Source organism: Falco rusticolus, chromosome 5, assembly GCF_015220075.1.
Source record: "Falco rusticolus isolate bFalRus1 chromosome 5, bFalRus1.pri, whole genome shotgun sequence".
Classification (NCBI taxonomy): Eukaryota; Metazoa; Chordata; class Aves; order Falconiformes; family Falconidae; genus Falco; species Falco rusticolus.
The window spans coordinates 57877579-57896891 of record NC_051191.1 but is presented as its reverse complement, the minus strand read 5'-3'; the positions used below and the strand labels follow the sequence as shown (position 1 = coordinate 57896891).

The 19313-nt window shown below is 51.0% G+C and overlaps 2 protein-coding genes across 5 annotated transcripts; both read right to left on the bottom strand.

Moving 5' to 3' along the window:
• Window positions 1-285: 285 nt before the first annotated feature.
• SSTR3 (somatostatin receptor 3) lies at window positions 286-6196 on the bottom strand. Its single transcript, XM_037390592.1, has 2 exons — window positions 5941-6196; window positions 286-2935 (listed from the first exon to the last, which is right to left on the bottom strand). The coding sequence occupies exon 2, from the start codon at window positions 2878-2880 to the stop codon at window positions 1675-1677; it is 1206 nt and encodes a 401-aa protein (XP_037246489.1). The 5' UTR covers window positions 2881-2935; window positions 5941-6196; the 3' UTR covers window positions 286-1674.
• A 2950-nt stretch (window positions 6197-9146) lies between these two features.
• On the bottom strand, window positions 9147-19174 carry RAC2 (Rac family small GTPase 2). Of its 4 annotated transcripts, none has more exons than XM_037390130.1 (7): window positions 18962-19169; window positions 15887-15958; window positions 14046-14163; window positions 12405-12467; window positions 11551-11710; window positions 10152-10286; window positions 9147-9409 (listed from the first exon to the last, which is right to left on the bottom strand). In XM_037390130.1, the coding sequence occupies exons 1-6, from the start codon at window positions 18994-18996 to the stop codon at window positions 10156-10158; spliced, it is 579 nt and encodes a 192-aa protein (XP_037246027.1). In that variant the 5' UTR covers window positions 18997-19169; the 3' UTR covers window positions 9147-9409; window positions 10152-10155. The 4 variants fall into 4 exon arrangements, with proteins under 4 accessions (XP_037246027.1, XP_037246028.1, XP_037246029.1 ...); XM_037390131.1 differs by having other exon boundaries at window positions 10156-10286; XM_037390132.1 differs by lacking the exon at window positions 9147-9409 and adding an exon at window positions 9754-9862.
• Window positions 19175-19313: the final 139 nt, after the last annotated feature.

Genomic DNA, 19313 nt, shown 5'->3' with positions numbered 1-19313 from the left:
TTCAAGGTATAGGGACGGAGATTCAGCAGAGCCTGCAGGAACAAAGTCAAAGTGGAGAGACCTACTCACCCTTGTACATTTCTGCCCCTCTAGCCTGCACACTTGGATGGGCCCACCCACAACTTCCCTCCGACAGCCGATGCACAGAAACAAGCACTCATTCAGCACTCACAGCAGCACACATACTCTCACATTCTTACCCAAGCATTCACACGTGCACACGCACACATTTCCATACATACTTGCATGCCTACACAACCATATCTGCACTTAAACATCCCACAATTACATAACCACACTTCCTCATCTATGTTTGTATACACTTACACGCATGGTTACCCCTTCATGTACATTTGTACACATTTATATGCACCCCACAGCCACACACAGATTAGCATCAGTGCTCAGCCCATGCATGTCTTCCACTAGCCCTGGCTCCTTGATCTCTGATCCTGTTTGGCCATTCTCATACATGTGCAGTCCAGTGATCAAACTTGCATACAACCACCTTTGTGTGCATGCGGACACACCATTTCTCTCCATCCTGGGCCAAATATTCTAACATTTCCCACAAGACAAATCAGTTCCTCCTATTGCCCAGACTCCTGCAAACACAGCTCTCACATGCTGGAGATCCCCCAACCTCCCTCTGCTCCCTGCCGCCATCTGCTACTGATACATGCCTCGATCTCCTGCACCAGCCAAACATTAATCTCTGCAGAGATCAACTCATTTCAGAGGCATTGTGTATTCTCAGGAGAGCCAAATCTATGGCACCCCTCTTCCCTAAACACACAGAACTGTTCTGCCCAGTTGGCCTTTTAAGTTCAAAGGCTGTTTGTTTATTTACAATAAGGCTTAGGGAGAGGAAAGGGGAAAGGGCATTTCAGCTTGTAGGAAACCCTGCCTCCAACCCATGCCCTGTTGTCTTCTCCTCTACCCTTGTTACACCTTCCACCAGGATGCAGAGGCACCAGGAAAACCCTGAAGAATTTGAGATGCAGAAAAGAAATGTCCCATTTGCTCTCCCAGGTAAGTCTCATCACCCTACCCAGAGTCCATGAGAGCCCTGGAAAGAAAGAGGAGGCTTTGAGCAGTCAGAGTGGTCTCCAGCCACGATGAGCATGGGTAGGAAAGTTGTCCCCAAGGCTTACTGGAGAGCTAGAGAGGGGTCACCCGTGCATGTAACTGGCTCGTATGTCTTTGCTGCAGACATTGTTCCTTCCTGTTTTTCTTACAGGGTAAACTACTTCTCATGTTTATAAGGAAGATAATCAAGGCACTGGGATGCCTATTTGTTGTATATGTCATTTAAGGACTTCCTTGAGGTGCCTCAGTCAGATGGCAGATAATGACCTTCACAGTTGGGTCATCTAAGGACAAATCATGCAGTCTAGTGCTGACATTGCTTTCTCTATACTGTCAGTGCCCATCATCTCTTCAGCTCTCCCTGGGTGCAGTCCTTCCTTTACCAAACCTCAGGTGTCCCTTCCAAAGCCAAGAACAATGCCTTGTGTCTTCCACAAGATTATGGAGCTCTCTTCATTTTTAAGCAGTCTTGGACTTTAATATTCCCTTGTATCAACACCTCCTATTGCCTTTGAGGTGGAAAAGCACGGAGGGTGAAGGGGGTCCCATGTCCCAGTGTGTCTGTCCCCTGCACCGTCCCTTTCATCATAAATAACTGACATGCAACTTGTTGCTCTTTTCACATCCCATGGGCTCTTCAGGGAGTGGTTTTTGCTCATTGCTTTCTCCTTCCCTACTGCTTAGAGGGTGCTCCTGCCTGTCATTACCATTCTGGGTGATCTTGCTGATCTCACCCTCTTCCCCTTCATCATCAGTCTTCTCTGGGGGGCACGCTGGCACCTCCTGGCTCTGGATCCGGCGGGATGGCCTGAGGATGGCCCTCCGGAAGCCCTGCTTGAAGCGGTAAGAGAGGAAGCCATAGATGATAGGATTGGCACAGCTGTTGGCATATGGCAGCACCACCACGAGGAAGTAAACGCCAAAGAGGGATGGCTCCTCTGGCAGTGGGCAGACGACATTGATTATGTTGAGAACATAGAAGGGAAGCCAGCAAAGGACAAAGACGGCCACAACAGCCACCACCATGCGGGTCACTCTGCGCTCTGAAAGCTTGTGCTTGGAAGACAGAGCCCTCACCCGCCTGCCAGAAGAACGAACCTTCACAACGATAAGAAGGTAGCAGAGACAAATCACCAGCAATGGCCCAAAGAAGCCCAGGGTGGCAGTGTAGACAATGAAGCCAGCTCTCCACACCGAGGCAGGCTCTGGCCACTGGATGTGGCATGTGCTCATTCCTAAAGGGACGTCCGAGAAGATGACCACGGGCAGCACCACTACAGAAGACAGCACCCACACAGTTGCACTAACGGCCTTGGCCACTCGTGCTGTCCGCCATTTGGAGGACTTCCCTGGGTGGACCACGGCCAGGTAGCGATCAACACTCATTACTGTCAGGCAGAAGATGCTGGTGAACTGGTTGATGGCATCCACAGCCATCACCAGGCGACACATGAAAGACCCAAATGGCCAGTAGGACAGGGCATTTTGTGCAGCCAGGAATGGCAGGCCCAGCATGAAGAGCTCATCAGCTAGGGCCAGGTTCAAAATGTAGACGTTGGTCACCGACTCACTCACAGAGTGCCGCAGGACCACGTAAATGACCAGAGAATTTCCAGCCAGCCCCACCACACAGACAATGAGGTAGACCAGAGGGATGAGGACACCGCTGACAACCACACCAGGGCTGGCGGTGGTGGAGCTGTTGGGGGTGGTGAAGCCTGCCCAGCTGCCAGAGGCATTCCCCTCCTCTGACACTGCCGGCGTGGGGAGGCTGAAAGCAGAAGTGTCCATAGCAGAGGCAGGGAAAAGGGCAGTGGGCAGTGTCCTTGCAGGATCAGTTAGCAATCTGCAGGTGAAAGGAGAAAAAAGCCATTGATACTGAGGACATGAGAGCTGAACAAAGCACAGATAAAATCACCACATGAACTGCATGTAAGTGTGGACAGGCATGGGAAGTCGAGAAGAGTTTGTGGATGCTGGCAGCTGCTGGAAGATGTAGGACAATGTCGACCTCATCTATTCCTGGAAGGCACAGTGGGCATGAAGGGACAAACAGGGCCATGGCTCAACATGGGCCAAGGGATCCTCTCCTTTGTGAAAGAACCACAGACTAGGATAGGGACAGGGATATTTCTAACTTTCTGCTATTGGCACCGATACTGAGGACATAGTCATGAGGGTCCTGGTTCTCATTTATGAGTGGCAGGTGCCTCATGAACAAAAGAGGGAAGAGCATCCAGTGACAAAGTGCCATTCCAGCTCTGGCTTCCCCGTTCACTGAGTGTCCTCCTGCTTGCTGAAGCTCTTTTTGGACTGGCCAGGTTATTGTGGGGTTGTTAGCCCCACCAGCAGAAATGAAAGCACTTCCACTCTCAGTCCAAGCCAGGAGGTTGAGCTCAGCACCTGAGCCGGAGGGTAACTGTTTTGTGTTATGTCAGTTTGAGAGTAAAGGAAAAGCCAGATTATTCCGGGTACCAAGAAGGATCAGTGCAGATCTCTCTTGTCTTTTTCTCGTTTTCTCTCTCTCTCCTTCTGCACCCTCTGACACACCGCTAATGGAAGAGGCTCTGCCTGCCCCAGCTGCTTGCAACACCAAAACAGTGTCCCAGCCTTCCTAATTTGAGGTGCCCGATTGCCCGTCACATCAGGGTTTGGCATGGAAACAGCACTCAGCTCACCTAGAGAGAGCCTTGAACAAACAAACTGTCTGTTCACCACCAGCTCTCTGCTGACACTGGGTGAGAAGCTGCAGGGAGAGAAGAGACAGATAAGGGAAGGACATGCTTTCTGTCTTTTGTCAGGGCTCCAGATATGTGAAATACAGAGCCCAGGACATACTCCAGACCAGAGACACCCTGACAAACCTTATGCAGGGGAGATCTGTGATGCTTTCAGGATCACTCCAGCTCTGGCAAAATTTTCTGGAGGTGTGGAGTGACAGGGTCATCCTTTTGATAAACTAGCTCCTTGGAAGGGAAGATGACTTCATGGAAGAGAACAAGGACCCTGAGGTTCACCTTTACCCAACCCAACAAATCTCTTAGGGCTCTGAAGCTCTTTTGTTATTGAAATGAAAACTGGGGGTCTCAGAGGCAAGTATATTAATGACTTTCAGGAGGCCAGAAACACCCTGGAGACTTTTCTCCCAGACAGGGTTCTCTGTACCATCACAACTTTCTTAATATTACAGATTTTCTTCTTTTTTTTTTTTTTTTTTTTTTTTTTTGTAGATGTCATTCCAGCTTCTGGAAACCTTAGGGGAGACTTGGAGACTTGAGCTTTAGATGGATTCCCTGGATATCAGATCGGCAAACCCAACAGAATCCACAAATGTATCACATCTCATGCTAAAAAAACTTTGTGTGATAGGCCCCATAAAAACACAGTTGGGCAACTATGTCTTAAGGCCATTTCTGTAGGGTATTGCATACATGTTTCCTGCTATACTTAAATGAGCTTTAAAGTACTAGAATTGTTTAGACTTCTTTTTATTTGCAGGTGCCTTGGGGGGTGACACACTGTCCGGATGGAAGCGCATTTCTTGGAGTCCTGCAGTACTGTGTTGTCCCACATCATGAGTGGCTTCAATGAACGGGCAGAGTAGGAAGTGGTTTGAAATTACATTTCTAAGCTCGAGGATCTTTACTCTGACATTTTTTTCCAGTGCTGTTCCAGTGACGCAAATCATTTGTTGGAGGAAAGGGGAGGGCAGTGGCTGCTCTGAGGGCAAAGATCCCTGCAAAGAGTGGCAGAGACCAGAACAGTATGTTCATAAAAAGATGATCTTCTAAAAGGTGGAGACATAGTTAGGAATCCTCTTGGATGTTCCTCCTGCATGCAAAAGAACTTCCCCCCCAAAAAAAGCATTTGAAGACAGAGCCCCATGAATATCAAATATGGATGGGGACACTCATGCTGGGGCTGAAGAGCATTTGGGGAAGTGTCTGAGGTCCAGACCTCAAAGCTGATTGCTCAGGCTGTGATTTAACAATACAGTAAATCCAGCTTCAGTGCTCCAAAAGCCCTCAAAATGCTAAGGCATGCAACACAAAGCACTGATTCACTATAAACTCATTCTCCTGCTCAGACAGCTGCAGTGGAGGAGCTCTGTCTTTAAGCAGGCGTGGTCTTGTGCCATTCTAACTTTGTCGAGTACCATCTACCAGTTCAAATGCCGCTGCATCACACATTCTGGTTAATTTGACAGAAAAAACACCGGACACCAGTGCCTCAGCTGGGTTGGATCCACTCTGCTGGCTGCTTTGGCAGCACCTGCATAGGTAGGAATTGATGAGGATCCTTGGGCTCTGACTAATAATGTCTTGGCATCTGCTTGGGGTCTGTCCCTGATGCAGATAGCACCTGTTGCAAAAGGCTTGGGATCCCCTAACAGGTGCTGCCAGAATATACCTGGTCCATATATCTGGAGAGCAGGAGGAAGGCAGAGAGCTAGGAATAGGTAGTAAATTGGTGCTACTGCTTTCTTTAGGGGGAAAAAAAAATATTTCTGCATTGAATGCGAAGAGGAGGTGGATGCTAAAAGCTGAGCCTGGACCTGGTTACAAAACAGGAATAGAAGCTGGGAGGGACCACAGAGTCCAACAACCTGCAGTCCCTCTTGCCACCATCCCCTCCTGTCCACCTGGTTTCCCAGGGCCCTGTTCTAGCTCAGGACTCGTCCTGCCTCACCTCGGGGCTGAGCTCTCTGGGCTGGGCTGGCAGAGCTGGGGGGTCAGGGTGGGGTGGGGGGTCGGCAGGTTTCCTTCTCTGGGACTGCAGAGTTAACTTCTGCATGGAGTCGTGCCCGCGGGAGACATCTGGGAAAAGCGGGCAGAGCCGCCTGGTACTTACGTGTCGTTGGGAGGTACATTTTCCTCTGCTTCACCGGGAAAATCCGTGTCACGTTTTCCCCCTTCCCCTTTCTCAAAAGCAACTGAGCCAAGCGGTCCCTGGAGGGAGGGGGTCCCACCAAGCACTACCGGAGACTCGAGTCCTTCCTGGCCCTGCCCATCTCCCCCTCCGTGACTGGGGCGGCACTGGGGTGGCACCGAGGCCCACTGCCGCGCCCGCTGGCGGCGGCCGGCGCTGCGGGGTCCCTCACCGGGGCCGGCGGGTCTCCCCGCCGCGCTGCCCCGGCCACCCGCGGGAGGGGGCGCGTCCGCCGGGCGCGGGCAGAGGGAGCGGAGCGGCGGCTGCCGGGGGACGGGTACCGGCAGCCAATGGGCGCCGGGCACGGGAGCACCGGCAGCGGGAGAGGAAGGAGGGGATGGACGGAGCGGAGCGGGGGGAGAGACCAGGATGGAGAATAAAAGGGGGAGAGGCAGGTGCGGGAGAGGGGGAGTGCAGCGGAGGGGAGGATGGAGGAATGGCGAGTACGGGAAAAGAAGCTGGGGACAGTGGAAGGGAGAGGGAGAGGAGGAAGGGAGGGATGCAGAGAGCAGCTCTGTGGCGGGAGAGTGGCGTGGCGGGAGGGGGGGACTCGGCTCGGCTCCCCTAGGAGGGGGGGAGGGCTGTGGCAGTACAAAGCGCCCTGTGAATGCCCACGGGCACACAGGAGAGGAGATCCCTGTTCCGTGGATCTTGCGGACAGCACCGGTGCTGCTCGGAGCTGCAGGGACACGGCAAAGCCTTCCAGCTGGCAAGATGCTCAGGAACCGAGGTGGATGCTAAGCACACAAACCCTTGTCCCTTCTGTTCTGCCCTACAAGCACCTCCAGGTGGATGGAGCTGAGGGCAGACGGGCAAATAGGGGAGCTATCTCTCAACTCTCCCCTGGCTCCATGCACAATCTTGTATCTTTTGCACCTCTTTGGGGAAAAATCTCCAGTTCAACAGCCTCAAACTCCTCTACAAGATTTAATTTCTGCTACAAGGAGTGGGTCCAGAAGAAATGGGGCAGGGCAAGAAATTAAGCTCCTTTGTGTAAGTAGCTCTCCGAGGAAGGAAATTAGCATTTTCCATCCCATTCCCTGCACAAAATGCTTCCCTGTAGTCCTCACACTCTTCCCTGCCCTGCAGCCAACATCAGTGACTCCATGTGCTGCACAGTCACCCAGCTCTTGACATTTGTCACTGCTGTTATAAGCATTTAAGCTCCTAGGGCCAGTTCCAGCCTTAAAAGAAGTAGGGAGTATCTCTGCAAGCGGAACATAGGCAGAGTCTAAAACTTGGCCTTCCAGACTGGCTTGAGCAATTTTGGCTCCAGCCAGTGCTGCTCAAAGGTGAACAGATGAAGGCAGTACAGGGCTTCAAAGCTGTCAGGATGCCTTAGCTTAGATCTTGGCCACAACGCTGTCTGGAGACACAAAGAAGAGATGAGACCTCATTGGGGAAGGAATGGCATGGGCAGCACCCCGTGGCTATCTTTGTCAGGGCAAGCATCTGCAGCACCAGGGAGGGAGCCCCCAGGCTTGTGTCTTGGAAGAAACAGAGCCATGCAACAGCAAAGCTCTACCTCTCGTAGGACTTGTTAGGAAAAGCACAGTCATAGGATCACAACTTCCAGGTCTCCAGCTCACTTCCTCAATGCTCAGAGTCCTGCCCCGTTCCCTGCCTCAGCTCCAAAAGGGTTGTGCAAACTGCTTGTATCGTGTTGGAAGGAGAGCTCCACCCAGGCACCTCCACAGGTAGTCAGATACATGAATTTTGTTTCATGCACATGGTGAGTCCTCCTCTCTGCATTGCTGTACATGATAGGGGACAAGGCAGACTGAGAAGATAAAACCCAAGGCTTGAAAAGTGAAAGGAAGTAATAACCCACTGGGAATTCATTGATTTGAATAACATATAGGATGTTTAAGGGAGGCTAGGTCCCATTCTCAAGGGCTTCATGTCCCTTGCCTTTCCACAGGTATATGCCCACACCAGAGACTTCATTTCTGCTCTTCTGGACTTCTGTTGACACAATTAACCTTACCTTTGGATGGGGCTTGGGAAATTTATCTGGCAGCCCATGTGCAATGCAGACATTTGTGGATAGCATGTACTCCAGGGTTGCTCTGGACATTATAAGTGGATAATGTTTTACATCACTGAATTAACTGCCTTAGTCAGATCCGACCATGAATTGAATTTGCAGAAATTTCCCTGGCAGCAGGGTACCTCAGGGGCTACACTGTGGTGGGCTGTTGCTGACATTACCCATGCACCTCCTCAGTGCAGGAAGCAGCCTTTGGAACTCGGAAGTGGTGCTGCATCGAGGAGTGGTAAGCTGGCTCAACTCCACAGTTTCTCTGTGCTCTCTTAGGACTGCAGGATATTGCAGTGCAAATCATTGCACCCTGAGCCTTCCTCTCTCCTGCAAGCAGTGGCGGCAGCAGCCACCCTGTAGCACTTATTACTTCCAGGCCCCTGCAATGCATCAGGAAGGCAGGTGCTCACAGCTGCCGGATCCATAGTACTGCTGGGACCACTCTCTTCAGTTTAATTTTAGTGGCTTGGAGGTAATTTGTCTGGACTGGTGATTCATACCTTGTTCTCCCCGCTCCCCTCACCCCCCCGCCCCCCCGCCCCCTTCCTGTTCTCACTCTGCCTGTGCCTGGCAGTGTGAGTCAGTGCTGGTACCGATATGACTGCCTGTGACATGAGCTTAGGAGCGTTATGGCAGGAATGTTTTGGTGAAAGGGTTTCCCCAGAAACCTCCAGGGACAGTCCCCACAGAAAGGAGTCTGGGCCTGGATGTCTTCTCCCAAAAGCCTGCATTTCATTCTCTGTTTTGGAGAGGAGACCACTTTTCCCTTGAACATATGGATGCTGAGAAGAAGGACAAAAGCTGAGGTGTAATCGCCCCACTACTTTTGGCCAACACATGGTATTTGCACTTTACTGAGGAATCCAGGGAGCCTAGCTGAGAACTGAGCAACTCGGTGCATGATTTGGGCCTCATCCCTTCATCCGATAGTGGCTGGGGCTCACTGGTACCAAGCTCAGTGTGGCGCTGCCTGAGTTGTCACTGCTGCAGGAGGGACACAGCTGGCAGGTGCCTCTGCCCCATCCGCCCTGTTGCTCACTGCTTCAGGGCTGTGTCCCCCTGGGGTGTAACACATCACTGACATGGCAAGAAGGTACAGTCTGTTTATTGGGTCTTATTCACTATGTTGTAACCTCGGAGGTCAGTGAGGAAGGGCAGGGGCAGCTGGGGTGGGGTGAATATGGGGGAGATGTGCAAATGGACAAACCAGTGCTACAGAGCCACAACAGTCTTTCAAGCCAGCGGAAGTAAAAAGCGCAATGACCGCCACAAGGTACTGAGCTCCAGGATGCTGGAGCCATCGCTCTCCTGCGTGCTGGGCAGAGCCTGGCATCAGGACAGGGCCGGGATCTGTAGCCAAAAACATGACAGACTTCGTGAAACCAGCTTGGCTATTTTCCTGCTTTCCTTCCCGCTGCCCTGGTGGTAGTGGGAGAAAGAAGGGGCAGGATCCCAACTAGAAAGCTTTCACTCTTCTCTCCCCTCAGGTTTTTGCCTCTCACCCCGAAGCCTGTCTCCTGCCTCTGCCACTTTGAGTTGAAGGGGAAGGGCAGGTGGGGAGTGTGAGGAGTTGTCCTGGGGGAGAAGCTGCTGCCTGCCAATGAACAGCAAAACAAACCCCTCCTTGAGGTGAGCAGGGCCTGGTAAGAGGAAGGGCCATTGGGCAACTGCCATGAACAAGGAACAGCTTTTTCTTTTTTTTTGCCGTAGGCAGAGGCTGTGACTTCATGGCTCTCACAGCAGGTCATCCCCAGGGTGGCCTGGATACAGTTCCCTCTGTGGCACAAGGTGACAGACAGATCTCTGTGAAGGCAGAGGTGGAAAATCCTGGGCCACCCTGTACCAGGAGATGGGGCAAACCTGCCCATGGGCAAGCATCAAGGAAGTGGAAACAGTTCAGGGGTCTGTGTGCTATATCATACTATGTCCTGTCCTTTCCCCAAGCAGGACAGCTGTCTCCCTCTCTCTCTCTCTGAGGGTACCCATGCCACCAGGCACAGCAGGTCATAGGAACCCAGTGGCCCTGGCCATCTGGGTTCAGGAGCAGGAAAGTGCCCCTGGTGTCACTCCCAGGGTTCCCTTTCAGACTTACTCGCTTAGAGGAGGCTGCATGCACGTTTCTTCGTCCGTGTGGGCTGTGGGCAGAGGACTGCTCGGATGGCCTCGTCAAACACTGTCTTGAGGCCACGCTGCGTCAAAGCTGAGCATTCGAGGTATTTCACAGAGTCTGTCAGGAGGAAAGCAGGTGCTGTGATGGGGAGGAAGGTGACGGGGGTAGGCGGGGGGGTACCCAGGAGTCTGTTGCCAAGGGTACTCAGAAGAGAAACATGCAGGATGAATACTATAGATCACATCAAGCAAAAAAAGATGCACATGCCTATATCACCAACACCTTTTGAGGCTCACATCACTTGACAGCCACAATACCTTCCTCCCTCAGTGCCCATTTTACATTGTCCTGAGGCACATACACATCACCTAAACACCCCGGGTCTTGTCTTGATATGAGGTCTCACATCTCCTCAGGCTTCAAGTATCATTCAGACTGCCTGGCTTCAAACACCTCTGGTGGCATCTCAAGTCACATGGCACCTCCCTTTTGGGACTTTGTATCCACAAATTCTCAGAGCCCTTGTGCAGGAAAGCAAGGCACCTGGCTCTTGCCTGCATTGAATAAACACAGCTCAGGTGATCAAAGCCATTAAAGATTGTCAGGACACACTGCACTCACTCAGGCAGTCTTGATTTCAGGGCAAAGCCTGCCAGCTGTACAAGACCAGGGTTTGCCTATTCTCCACCCTTGTAGCCAGAGCAGAGCCATTGCATGAGGCTGTCTATGTTATCCTGGCCAGACACTCTCTCCTCCAAACTCCTTGTTGAAAACTCCCTCCAGCTGTGTTCCCCACACTCTCTCCTGCCTGTGCGTGCTGCATCTGAGAAGAGACGTTACCTGGAACACACATTTCTGCATGTCCTGGAATACAGGAGGAAGGTGATGCCCCTGAGATGTGTGGTGGGGAAGGATGCAGATACCTGGGGTTGCATGTATAAGCCCCAGCAGTCAGAGGCAGGGACAGGAAGCTGCAGTTGCAACTCTTCCTGCGAGATGTTAGAAAACTCACTCTTCCGCCTCTCTCCGGATGTGGAGGGGAGGCCCCAGCACAGCAGCTGCAGCTTTCACAGAAAAATATTGGCCCAGAGAGAAATAGCAGAGTAAAAAGGGAGGAAAATGTGCAAGTGTATGTTTGTGTGTGTAGGATGGCGGCCAGAGAGAGGCAGAAAACAGAGGGTTGAGGCTTCCTCAAGGAGCAGATCTTCTTCCTGAGTTTCCTGAAGTGCATTTTGTCCCATGACCCTTGATGTGTCTCCCTGTGTCCCTTGGAAATACCACTGTAAGATACTTCTAGAAAAGCCTCACTAGGTTGAAGGGAAGCCCTTATCTTCTGCCTCTCTCCTTTCAGTATGTCCAAGATGTTGCCCCAAGCACATACCGATTTCCTTGGCTAGAGCAAGGCCCTGAGGATATGTAATTGGGGATAGCTTCTTCTCCTTCAGCTTCTCGATGGTGTCTTTGTCATCACGAAGGTCCAGCTTTGTGCCCACAAGGATGATGGGAGTGCTAGGGCAGTGGTGCCGCACTTCAGGGAACCACTATCAAGGGAGAAAAGATGTGAGAAGTCACGTATATGGGCATGCACAAAAGAAACAAAGAGGAACCCCTGAAAAGATGTCAGCAAGATAGCTAACAGCCTGTTCTTTCTCACAGTCTTTCAATCCAGTGTTGGGCACTACAGCCTAGCCCAGACCAGCCCTCGTTGCTCAGTACTCAGGCAAAAACCCTGACATGGAGCTCAGATTCTGTTAAGCAAAAGCACAAGCTGTTCTCTACCCTTCATGGCTCCCTGAAACCCAGGGAGGAATTTGGAAGTGGTAGGAAGGAAATACTACGTTGTTCTCTTCTTTAATCTCTCCCTTCTTCCCTCACTTCCCATCCAAAGGCTGTGGGTACCCGCTTCTCATGTCCTATGGAACGGTCCTGCATCTGTGCTGTGACAGTCTTGGCTGAAAGATGCAATCAGAATATAAGCCTGTTGTCTCACAGCTCAATAACCTAGCAAGATGAGTACTAGCCCATTAATAGGGTTGGCCACCTTCTTTGAGATGACCTAGAAGACCTCTGAAGGAGGCCGATATTGTAGTTTCTTCTGACTGACACAAAAAAAGTTACTACCTCCCTGAATCTAGCTGTCCTATTAGCAATCTCCACCCACAGGCACTCTGCTTGCAAGATCACCACCAATCTCACCCTCCTCAAACCCTGATGGACCAGAATATTGTGTCTCACCTTAGCACGGACATTTTCATAAGATGCTGGGCTGACAAGGGAGAAGCAGATCAGGAAGACATCCTGTAGGCATACAACCATGGTGCAGAGTTAGGAAGAGAACATGGGGCTGCATGACAGGAGTCGGGGAGGGGAGAGAAGAGCTGGGTGTGCAGCATCCCCCCTCTGCAGCAAAGGGTCATGCGAGGGAAAGCTGTATCACAATGTAACACAGTCCTGACTGCTGCTAATTGCCTCTAGAGGAGAGAAGGATATTTGCTCCCCTGACTCGTGGTAACCATAGCCACCACTATCAGAGGAGCCAAATGTTGAACTATGAGGATGGGGTTTTTGCGGTAGGCACACTCATCCTCATGGGAAATGGCCTGACAGCATCCTGCTCATTTCTCACAGAACACCAGAGATCTTTCAGGCCAGAACAATTTTGCGTGCTGTTGAGGCAGAGTTAGGCTTAGCCCAAAAAGTGCACATGCAGGACTCAGATGAGGTGGAGTTTTGGTTACCCATGTAAGTGCTTCCCCTGGGCATGGCAGAATTTAGACTTCCATTCAAAACCAAGCCAAACCAAGCCAAGCCAAGCCAAGCCAAGCCAAACCAAGCCAAGCCAAACCAAACCAAACCAAACCAAACCAAAATAAAACAAAACAAAACAAAACAAAACAAAACAAAACAAAACAAAACAAAACAAAACCAGCTCTTCAGGGTTATATTTATTTTATCTAACTTCAGCTAGCTAGAACAAGGGTGTAAGGCCCAGCCTATCCATTTCTATACTTCTGCAACCATTAGAGGCAAAACCTTGGAGAACAATTCCCCCATCTATCCTTGGGATGTGTCTGGGGGCAGGTGCAAGCATGTTGTTGAGAAATGTGCCTGCTTGCACTGACTGCAGAGGGAGTAAACATCTTATACCAGGCATCCAACTTTTAGGTGGCTGAACCTAGCTGAAACAAATAGTGCCCTCAATTCCTAGCCCTTTCAGTTGCAACAGCAACATTCAGACCAACACCTGAGGCAGCAGGGTCTTTCTGAGCTTTTCAAGACACTGCTTGGAACAACATCCTCCAGTGAAGGTGATCTTTAAACCCTGAAATCACTCTGTCAACATGGTGAAAAGCTGGTGAACACAGTAACTAAGGCATCCATTTGTTCTGCTAGTCTTGGGCTTAGCTGAGGCATCAGCAGATCATATACATTTGTCCACACACTAGATCACTTTTAAAAGGCAGAAGCCAAAATAGTGGAGTTCAAAAAAATCTGAGAAGCTTCTGCCTCAGCTCCTAATTCCCTGAGCCCCTTTAACTTCACAAAAGGAGGGTTTTTTAGCAGGGCTGTGTAAGGCATCTGCCCCACACTGAAATCTATGTGATCTGGGCTTCTAAGTATCTTTGAAGATCTGAATTTTCTTTCTAAGTTACACCAGTAATGAAGTTTAGAGAAAGGCTTCAAAATACCCTCAGATGTCTTTTACCTTTAGGGTTTCAAGGCACTTGTATACTAACAGAGGTATTCTCAGAAAAGAGCAGAGAGAGTCAAGAATAGTCCTATCACTGTTTTATGGCAAATGTTGATTTTTGCAGCAGGGGGTGGAGGCATATCTGAGGGAGGAACAAGGGAGGAGGGGTGTGGAGTGTGACCCACCGTCTGCGGGTAAGAGAGTGGCCTCAGCCTGTCATAATCCTCTTGTCCAGCAGTATCCCATAGCCCCAGATTTACAGGCTTGCTGTCAACCATCACGTTGGCGGAATAGTTATCAAACCTGAAATTCACAGACATAGGCCATGGCTCAAACAGGAGAAGGAGCCCTTCCAGTAGTGTAGGTGGGATTCACTAGGTGCACCCAGGAGCAAAGGGTTATGATTACTCTTCTCAGCTCACTTGGGTGATGCTGGTTCCTTGTGAACCTTACAGACTTCCCACTCAACATCAACCTCTTCCCCACCACCTAGCCGTCCTGGACAGGTGTCTGGCTCCAGCTCCACCTTTGCCACCTTGCATGCAGATCCACAAACCCTTCAGTTTCCCACTTTTTTCCCCAGTATCCTTCCTGCAACTGTGTCTGTTGTAGCCAACTCCCTGTCTACCTTTTGTGCTCTAAACCCCAGCTTTCTTCTTAAAAGTGAAGAAATGTCTTATGTAAAAAGCTACCCATGTCCCTGAAGCTCCCCCAGGGCCCTGCACTCCCCAACTCCCCTGCTGGATCTGAGGCCAATAAGCCAAGTTGTGTCACCTCAACTCTTTGACAACCCAGCATGAAATATTTGAGAACAGCTGTCAGGACTGTATGCTTGAGGGCAAAGGCTTAATGGAAAAAAAAGGATATTAAATCAATAGAGATCTTCCTCCCCTTGTCCTAGAAAACTTTATTTCCTGTTCCTTTTGGTATACTTTTTTCAGGCTAAGGTGAGGGAAACCAGTGTTAGGAAGGGACCAACACAAAGACATTGTGAAGTGCTTATGGCATACACTGCCGTCGTAAGATAAGCCATGCAGTCCAAGAGAATAAAATGGCCTCCCTTTCACATCTCCAGACACAAGCCTCACACAGCAGGAGAAACAGTGTGTGAGAATGTGTGCACAATGCATAGTCATTTCATGGCTACATGCTAGGAAGGGATGGTGCCCTTCCACGAACCAGCTTCCGAGAAAAGGTGGGTTCTTGCTGCCACAGCCATTTTTTTTGCAATAGCCATTGCAAATTGGTCTGGAGAAAAAAGTGAGGCTCTGAGTTTTCCTGCACCTGTCCTTCCCAAGGAATCTGAACCTGAGCTGGCAGTCTGACATGCTGTGCCTAGCTCCTTTCTCCACCTCCGGGAGCATGTAGTCATACTCCATATCCCAGTGGTGTGGTAGAAACGCATGTGGTATGCATCCCCAAACATATCCCCATGCACTGTGGGGAAACAAATGCATCTGACTGCTCAAATTAAAGAATTCCTAAGCTTGCTCCTTATTCCAACAGTCTGCAGGTCTATTCCAGCCGTGCACGTACATTCATTTGATTGCATAGGGCAATTCTACTCTGGCACTGAGCTGAATCGTGCACTTCTACCATCAGGGTTATCAGTGCCTACTCCCATGACAGCAGGTGCCTTGGACAAGGAAGGAAGTGAAGACCCTTGTCCATCCAACTGCCTTCTTTTGGGTCTGGCCCAATATTTGTGTCCTGGTGCCTCATTGTTTTGCCTAGCAGGACCCCATCTACTACTTCTAAACTCAGTTGGCAGATAGACCTTTGGATTGATTTGTGTGGGCCAAATATCCCATTGGTACCAGGGGTTTATAAGGCCACTTGTGCTTCTGCTGAAAGGTGACAGATCTGAAGTGCAGAGGCACCTTCACTGGCTTGGCAGCCCTTCCTCTGCTGACATGGAAATTGCAACCCTGCCTTCAAAGTGCACAACAAGGGGGTTCTGCACCCCCTTTGCATCCTGCTTTCCATGCCTCCCACCCACCCCAGGACCTCTTTATGCATTACTCACACAGTGGGGATGTATTCTCCTGGGAAAGCATTAGTAGTGTAGCTGATAAGGAGACAGGTTTTCCCCACAGCTCTGCAAAAGAAAAAAAATAGCAGCAAGTCATGGTAGTGCAGGCAGTCTTGCTAGGGTGAGATGGGGATGTGGTAATCCTTCCACACCTCTAAGCTAACCCTGTCAGGAGACCCCTGAAAGCAGAAACACCTTCACAGGACCACACTGTGCATAACAATAGGTTAGACAATAGGCAGGAAAAAAGACAGGATGTCACCCAGAAGTGTTTGTTGTCTTCAAGCACGAAAGTGTTTTTTTACTGTCTGGTACAGGGATCACTCAGCTAAAACCCATCCACCCTGAGCTGGTGGTGAGAACCTGTTTTCCAGTGCATGCACAGTGCTGTATGCTCAGAGCCAGACAGGTGTACTGGGAGTACCATGACAGGGCTGCCCGGCCAGCTACAGCCCCTGAACGCAGTAACTCCTGCCTGCTTCAGCAGGTGCAGTGGCCAGGGGCTGATAGCAGCTCTTCTTGACAGCCACAATGCCCAGTCTTGCCTGTCTATGGTAAGCTACGGTAATCTGCAGCACCACTCGCAGAGCGAGCTGTAAGCAGCCACCAAGGTGCCTCTCCCTGTGGCTGACGGGGGCTGCTGGTGGTGTTTCTGAGCTAGAAGCTGGTGCTTCCTCTCTTCTCAGCCTCCCCCACAGCCATGTTGCAGCAGGGTGGGGTGCAGATAAGCTGGGGTAGTAGCAGGGTCCAGAATGGGTGGGAGCATCGGTGTGAGGGTAATGGGTGAGGGGACAGTGAGACTATCAAGGGGAGGAGAAGGTGTGGTGCGCAAGGTGAAGCCTGTGGTGAGGGAAAGAAGTGGAAAGAAGCCGGAGCAAGATAAAGCAGCCAGGACAGGTGTGGGAAGGAGAGTCCTCCTCCCCCTGGGTTGCTTTCCTCAGGTCTGTGTGGCCTTGAAAACTCTGGCCATCTTGCAGTTGAAGCATGTGTGAAATGGAGGTGGTGAAAGTAACTTGCCGCCTCAGCCTACGAGCACAGCCACAGGATGAAGGAGATGTCTTTCCTAAGGGAAAGGCTGGAATCCTGCCGCTGGGGATACTCCAGCCATCTCAGCTATACCTGCAAAGTCCTCTGATGCAGACAGAGCTGCAGCCCTGCCTTTTGTGTGCCCTTGATAAGCACAGCTGACATCTTCACCCTCGTCACAAGGCACCTGCCTTGGTCACTGTCCTGTGGGGCAGCTGAGGAGGAAACTGAGCTCTTCGGCACACTCTGACACTTGTTTCTTCCTTCTGACACCTCCCTTTCTTAGGTCCTCCTCTCTCAGTCCCTTCTTTCCCCCCCCCATCTCTCCTACTTCCTTCTTATCATAAAGATATTGAGGGAGGGCGTGGAGGCTTCCTGAAGGTAATAGCTCAGGAGATCGATGGCACCGTGAGTGGGTCAGTCATGGAAGCAGGGAACAGTTCTGAATTAGTGTGGTTGAATAAGAGAGGAACCCAAAGGGTCACTGAGGGGGTGAAGATTGCAACAAAGCTACCAAGAAAAGAGGTGAGGTTAGTGGCACCTGCTGGTTCCTAGAACTGAACTCAGGCACTGTTATGAGGTTGGTGATGTGTGATGTAGGGGGCTGTGGGGCCAGAACATCTATGGAGCAATGTGAGGGGCTTAGCTGAGTGACAGCAGAAGGTCCTGTGGTGGGTAAGGTTGAGCCAAGGCAGGGTGACATGGCTGGTATGGCTGGAAGGGAGGTGAAAGGTGGTGAACCAAGAGCTCAGGGCAATGCAGGAAAGATGGACTGCTGTGTTGTAAAATGGTGAGGTAAGGTGCACAGAGAAGCAAAATGACAGGACGGAAGATACTTAAGATGAGTTGCATTGGAGGGGTTGAGAGCAGGACATGTTGTGGGGTTAGCCATGATATGAGGGGAATGCTGCCTTGAGGAGTCGCTACAGAATTAGTGCAATGTGTGAGGGGGAAACTGGGGGGTTAACAGGGCAACAGATAAGTGCCCAGTAGACTTGTTCATCCAGTTTTAGCTTGCAGCCTTCAGGGCACTTTTCTTAGAGGTAACGGTTTTTATTTGGGGCTCTGTCCTACCTTGTTCCTTCTTCCCGCTGCCTTGCCCCAGCCCCTAACATGTACTGTTACGTTTGCAGATGCCTTCTTCCCCAGGCAAGTTTTGAAGGAGGAAGTGACTGTGGGGAGCGGGGCTGCTGCAAATGTCTCTTCATCTGCTACCTGATAGCTGCCCCAGATAACAGTCTGGCCAGCTCCTAGCTGGGAAATGAATTAACCTACTCCATGCCAAACATGGATTTTCCTCCCCTCCCTCCCCTGCATCTACTCATCCTACAGCACGAGAAGAGGCCCTGTCCACCCCACCTCTCCCACCCCTAGCACTACTGACTGCTTCGGTTACTGATGGCTTAGATCATGCTAATTCCAGGGATCACAGGACATGGGCAGTGATGTCATCATGCTGTGAAGGCAAGGTTGTGTTACCTCCCACTTGCAAAGTGGCACATGCTTGTGCCTGTCCCAGTGAAAAGTGCTCCTCCTCCTTGTGCCCACAGAAACACTTTGCCAAACAGTCTCCCCCTCACCTTGATACAGAGATAACGTGCCGAAAAAAGCTGAATGCAGAGATACTGGCAGATGTCTCATCAGGACCATAGTGCCATGCCCTCTCCCAGTCAGTCCCAGTGAGCAGATGGCTTTCAAGGAGCCATTCACCTGCAGGACAACACTTAAACCTCTCAGGTTTTAAATCTGACTCCTGCCTACAGGTTGAATCTGGCAGCAACGCCACCGCCTCCCCTGTGTGGGACAGACCTGCTCCACTTTCCATGCTCCTTCTGCAGATGCCCTTCAACATGCCCTCTTCCACACCCTCTCCAGAGGAAGGTCCCTTGCCCTGGGGAGTGAAGACCAAGTGGGAGAGGGAATGCAGTCTGCAGGAGGTCATAAGCAAAGCTAGGGAAGTGTCACCAAGCAGCCACCTTCTTTCTTGCCCCTTGTCACCACCCCTCCTTCCCTGCATTCACAGCAAATCAGCAGAGTACCTACCCGTCTCCCACCACGACACACTTGATGGCTTGCATGTCTCTGGACCCGTGGCAAAGGACAGCACCTGGGGCAAAGGAAAGTCAAGCTGAGGCAAACAGTGGGGAGACACGGGCAAATCTGGGTGTCAGTCCTTGTGCTGCAGTGAGCGGCAGGTTGCAGGGAGGAGGAAGTGGAAGAGGGAACTTTACTTGACAGTCACCCTCCGGTCTCTCCTCCCCTCCTACCACAGCAGCAGTTCTGCGGCCAAAGCCGTTAGCTGAAGGCGGGGCGTGTATGACTTCATGGTTGGGATGATGACTGCTGTATTTTATTTTTTTCTCCCTGCATGTCTCACCCACTCCCTTCCCACTCC

What these genes read in the sequence shown, in the direction of transcription:
- SSTR3 (XM_037390592.1), bottom strand. Translation starts at nt 2,880, where the DNA reads ATGGACACTTCTGCTTTCAGCCTCCCCACGCCGGCAGTGTCAGAGGAG.
- RAC2 (XM_037390130.1), bottom strand. Translation starts at nt 18,996, where the DNA reads ATGCAAGCCATCAAGTGTGTCGTGGTGGGAGACGG. An exon ending in TGTGTCGTGGTGGGAGACGG is followed by an intron (nt 15,959 to 18,961) that starts GTAGGTACTCTG and finishes TTTCTTTTGCAG; the next exon opens with AGCTGTGGGGAAAACCTGTC. An exon ending in GGAGAATACATCCCCACTGT is followed by an intron (nt 14,164 to 15,886) that starts GTGAGTAATGCA and finishes TGTGAATTTCAG; the next exon opens with GTTTGATAACTATTCCGCCA.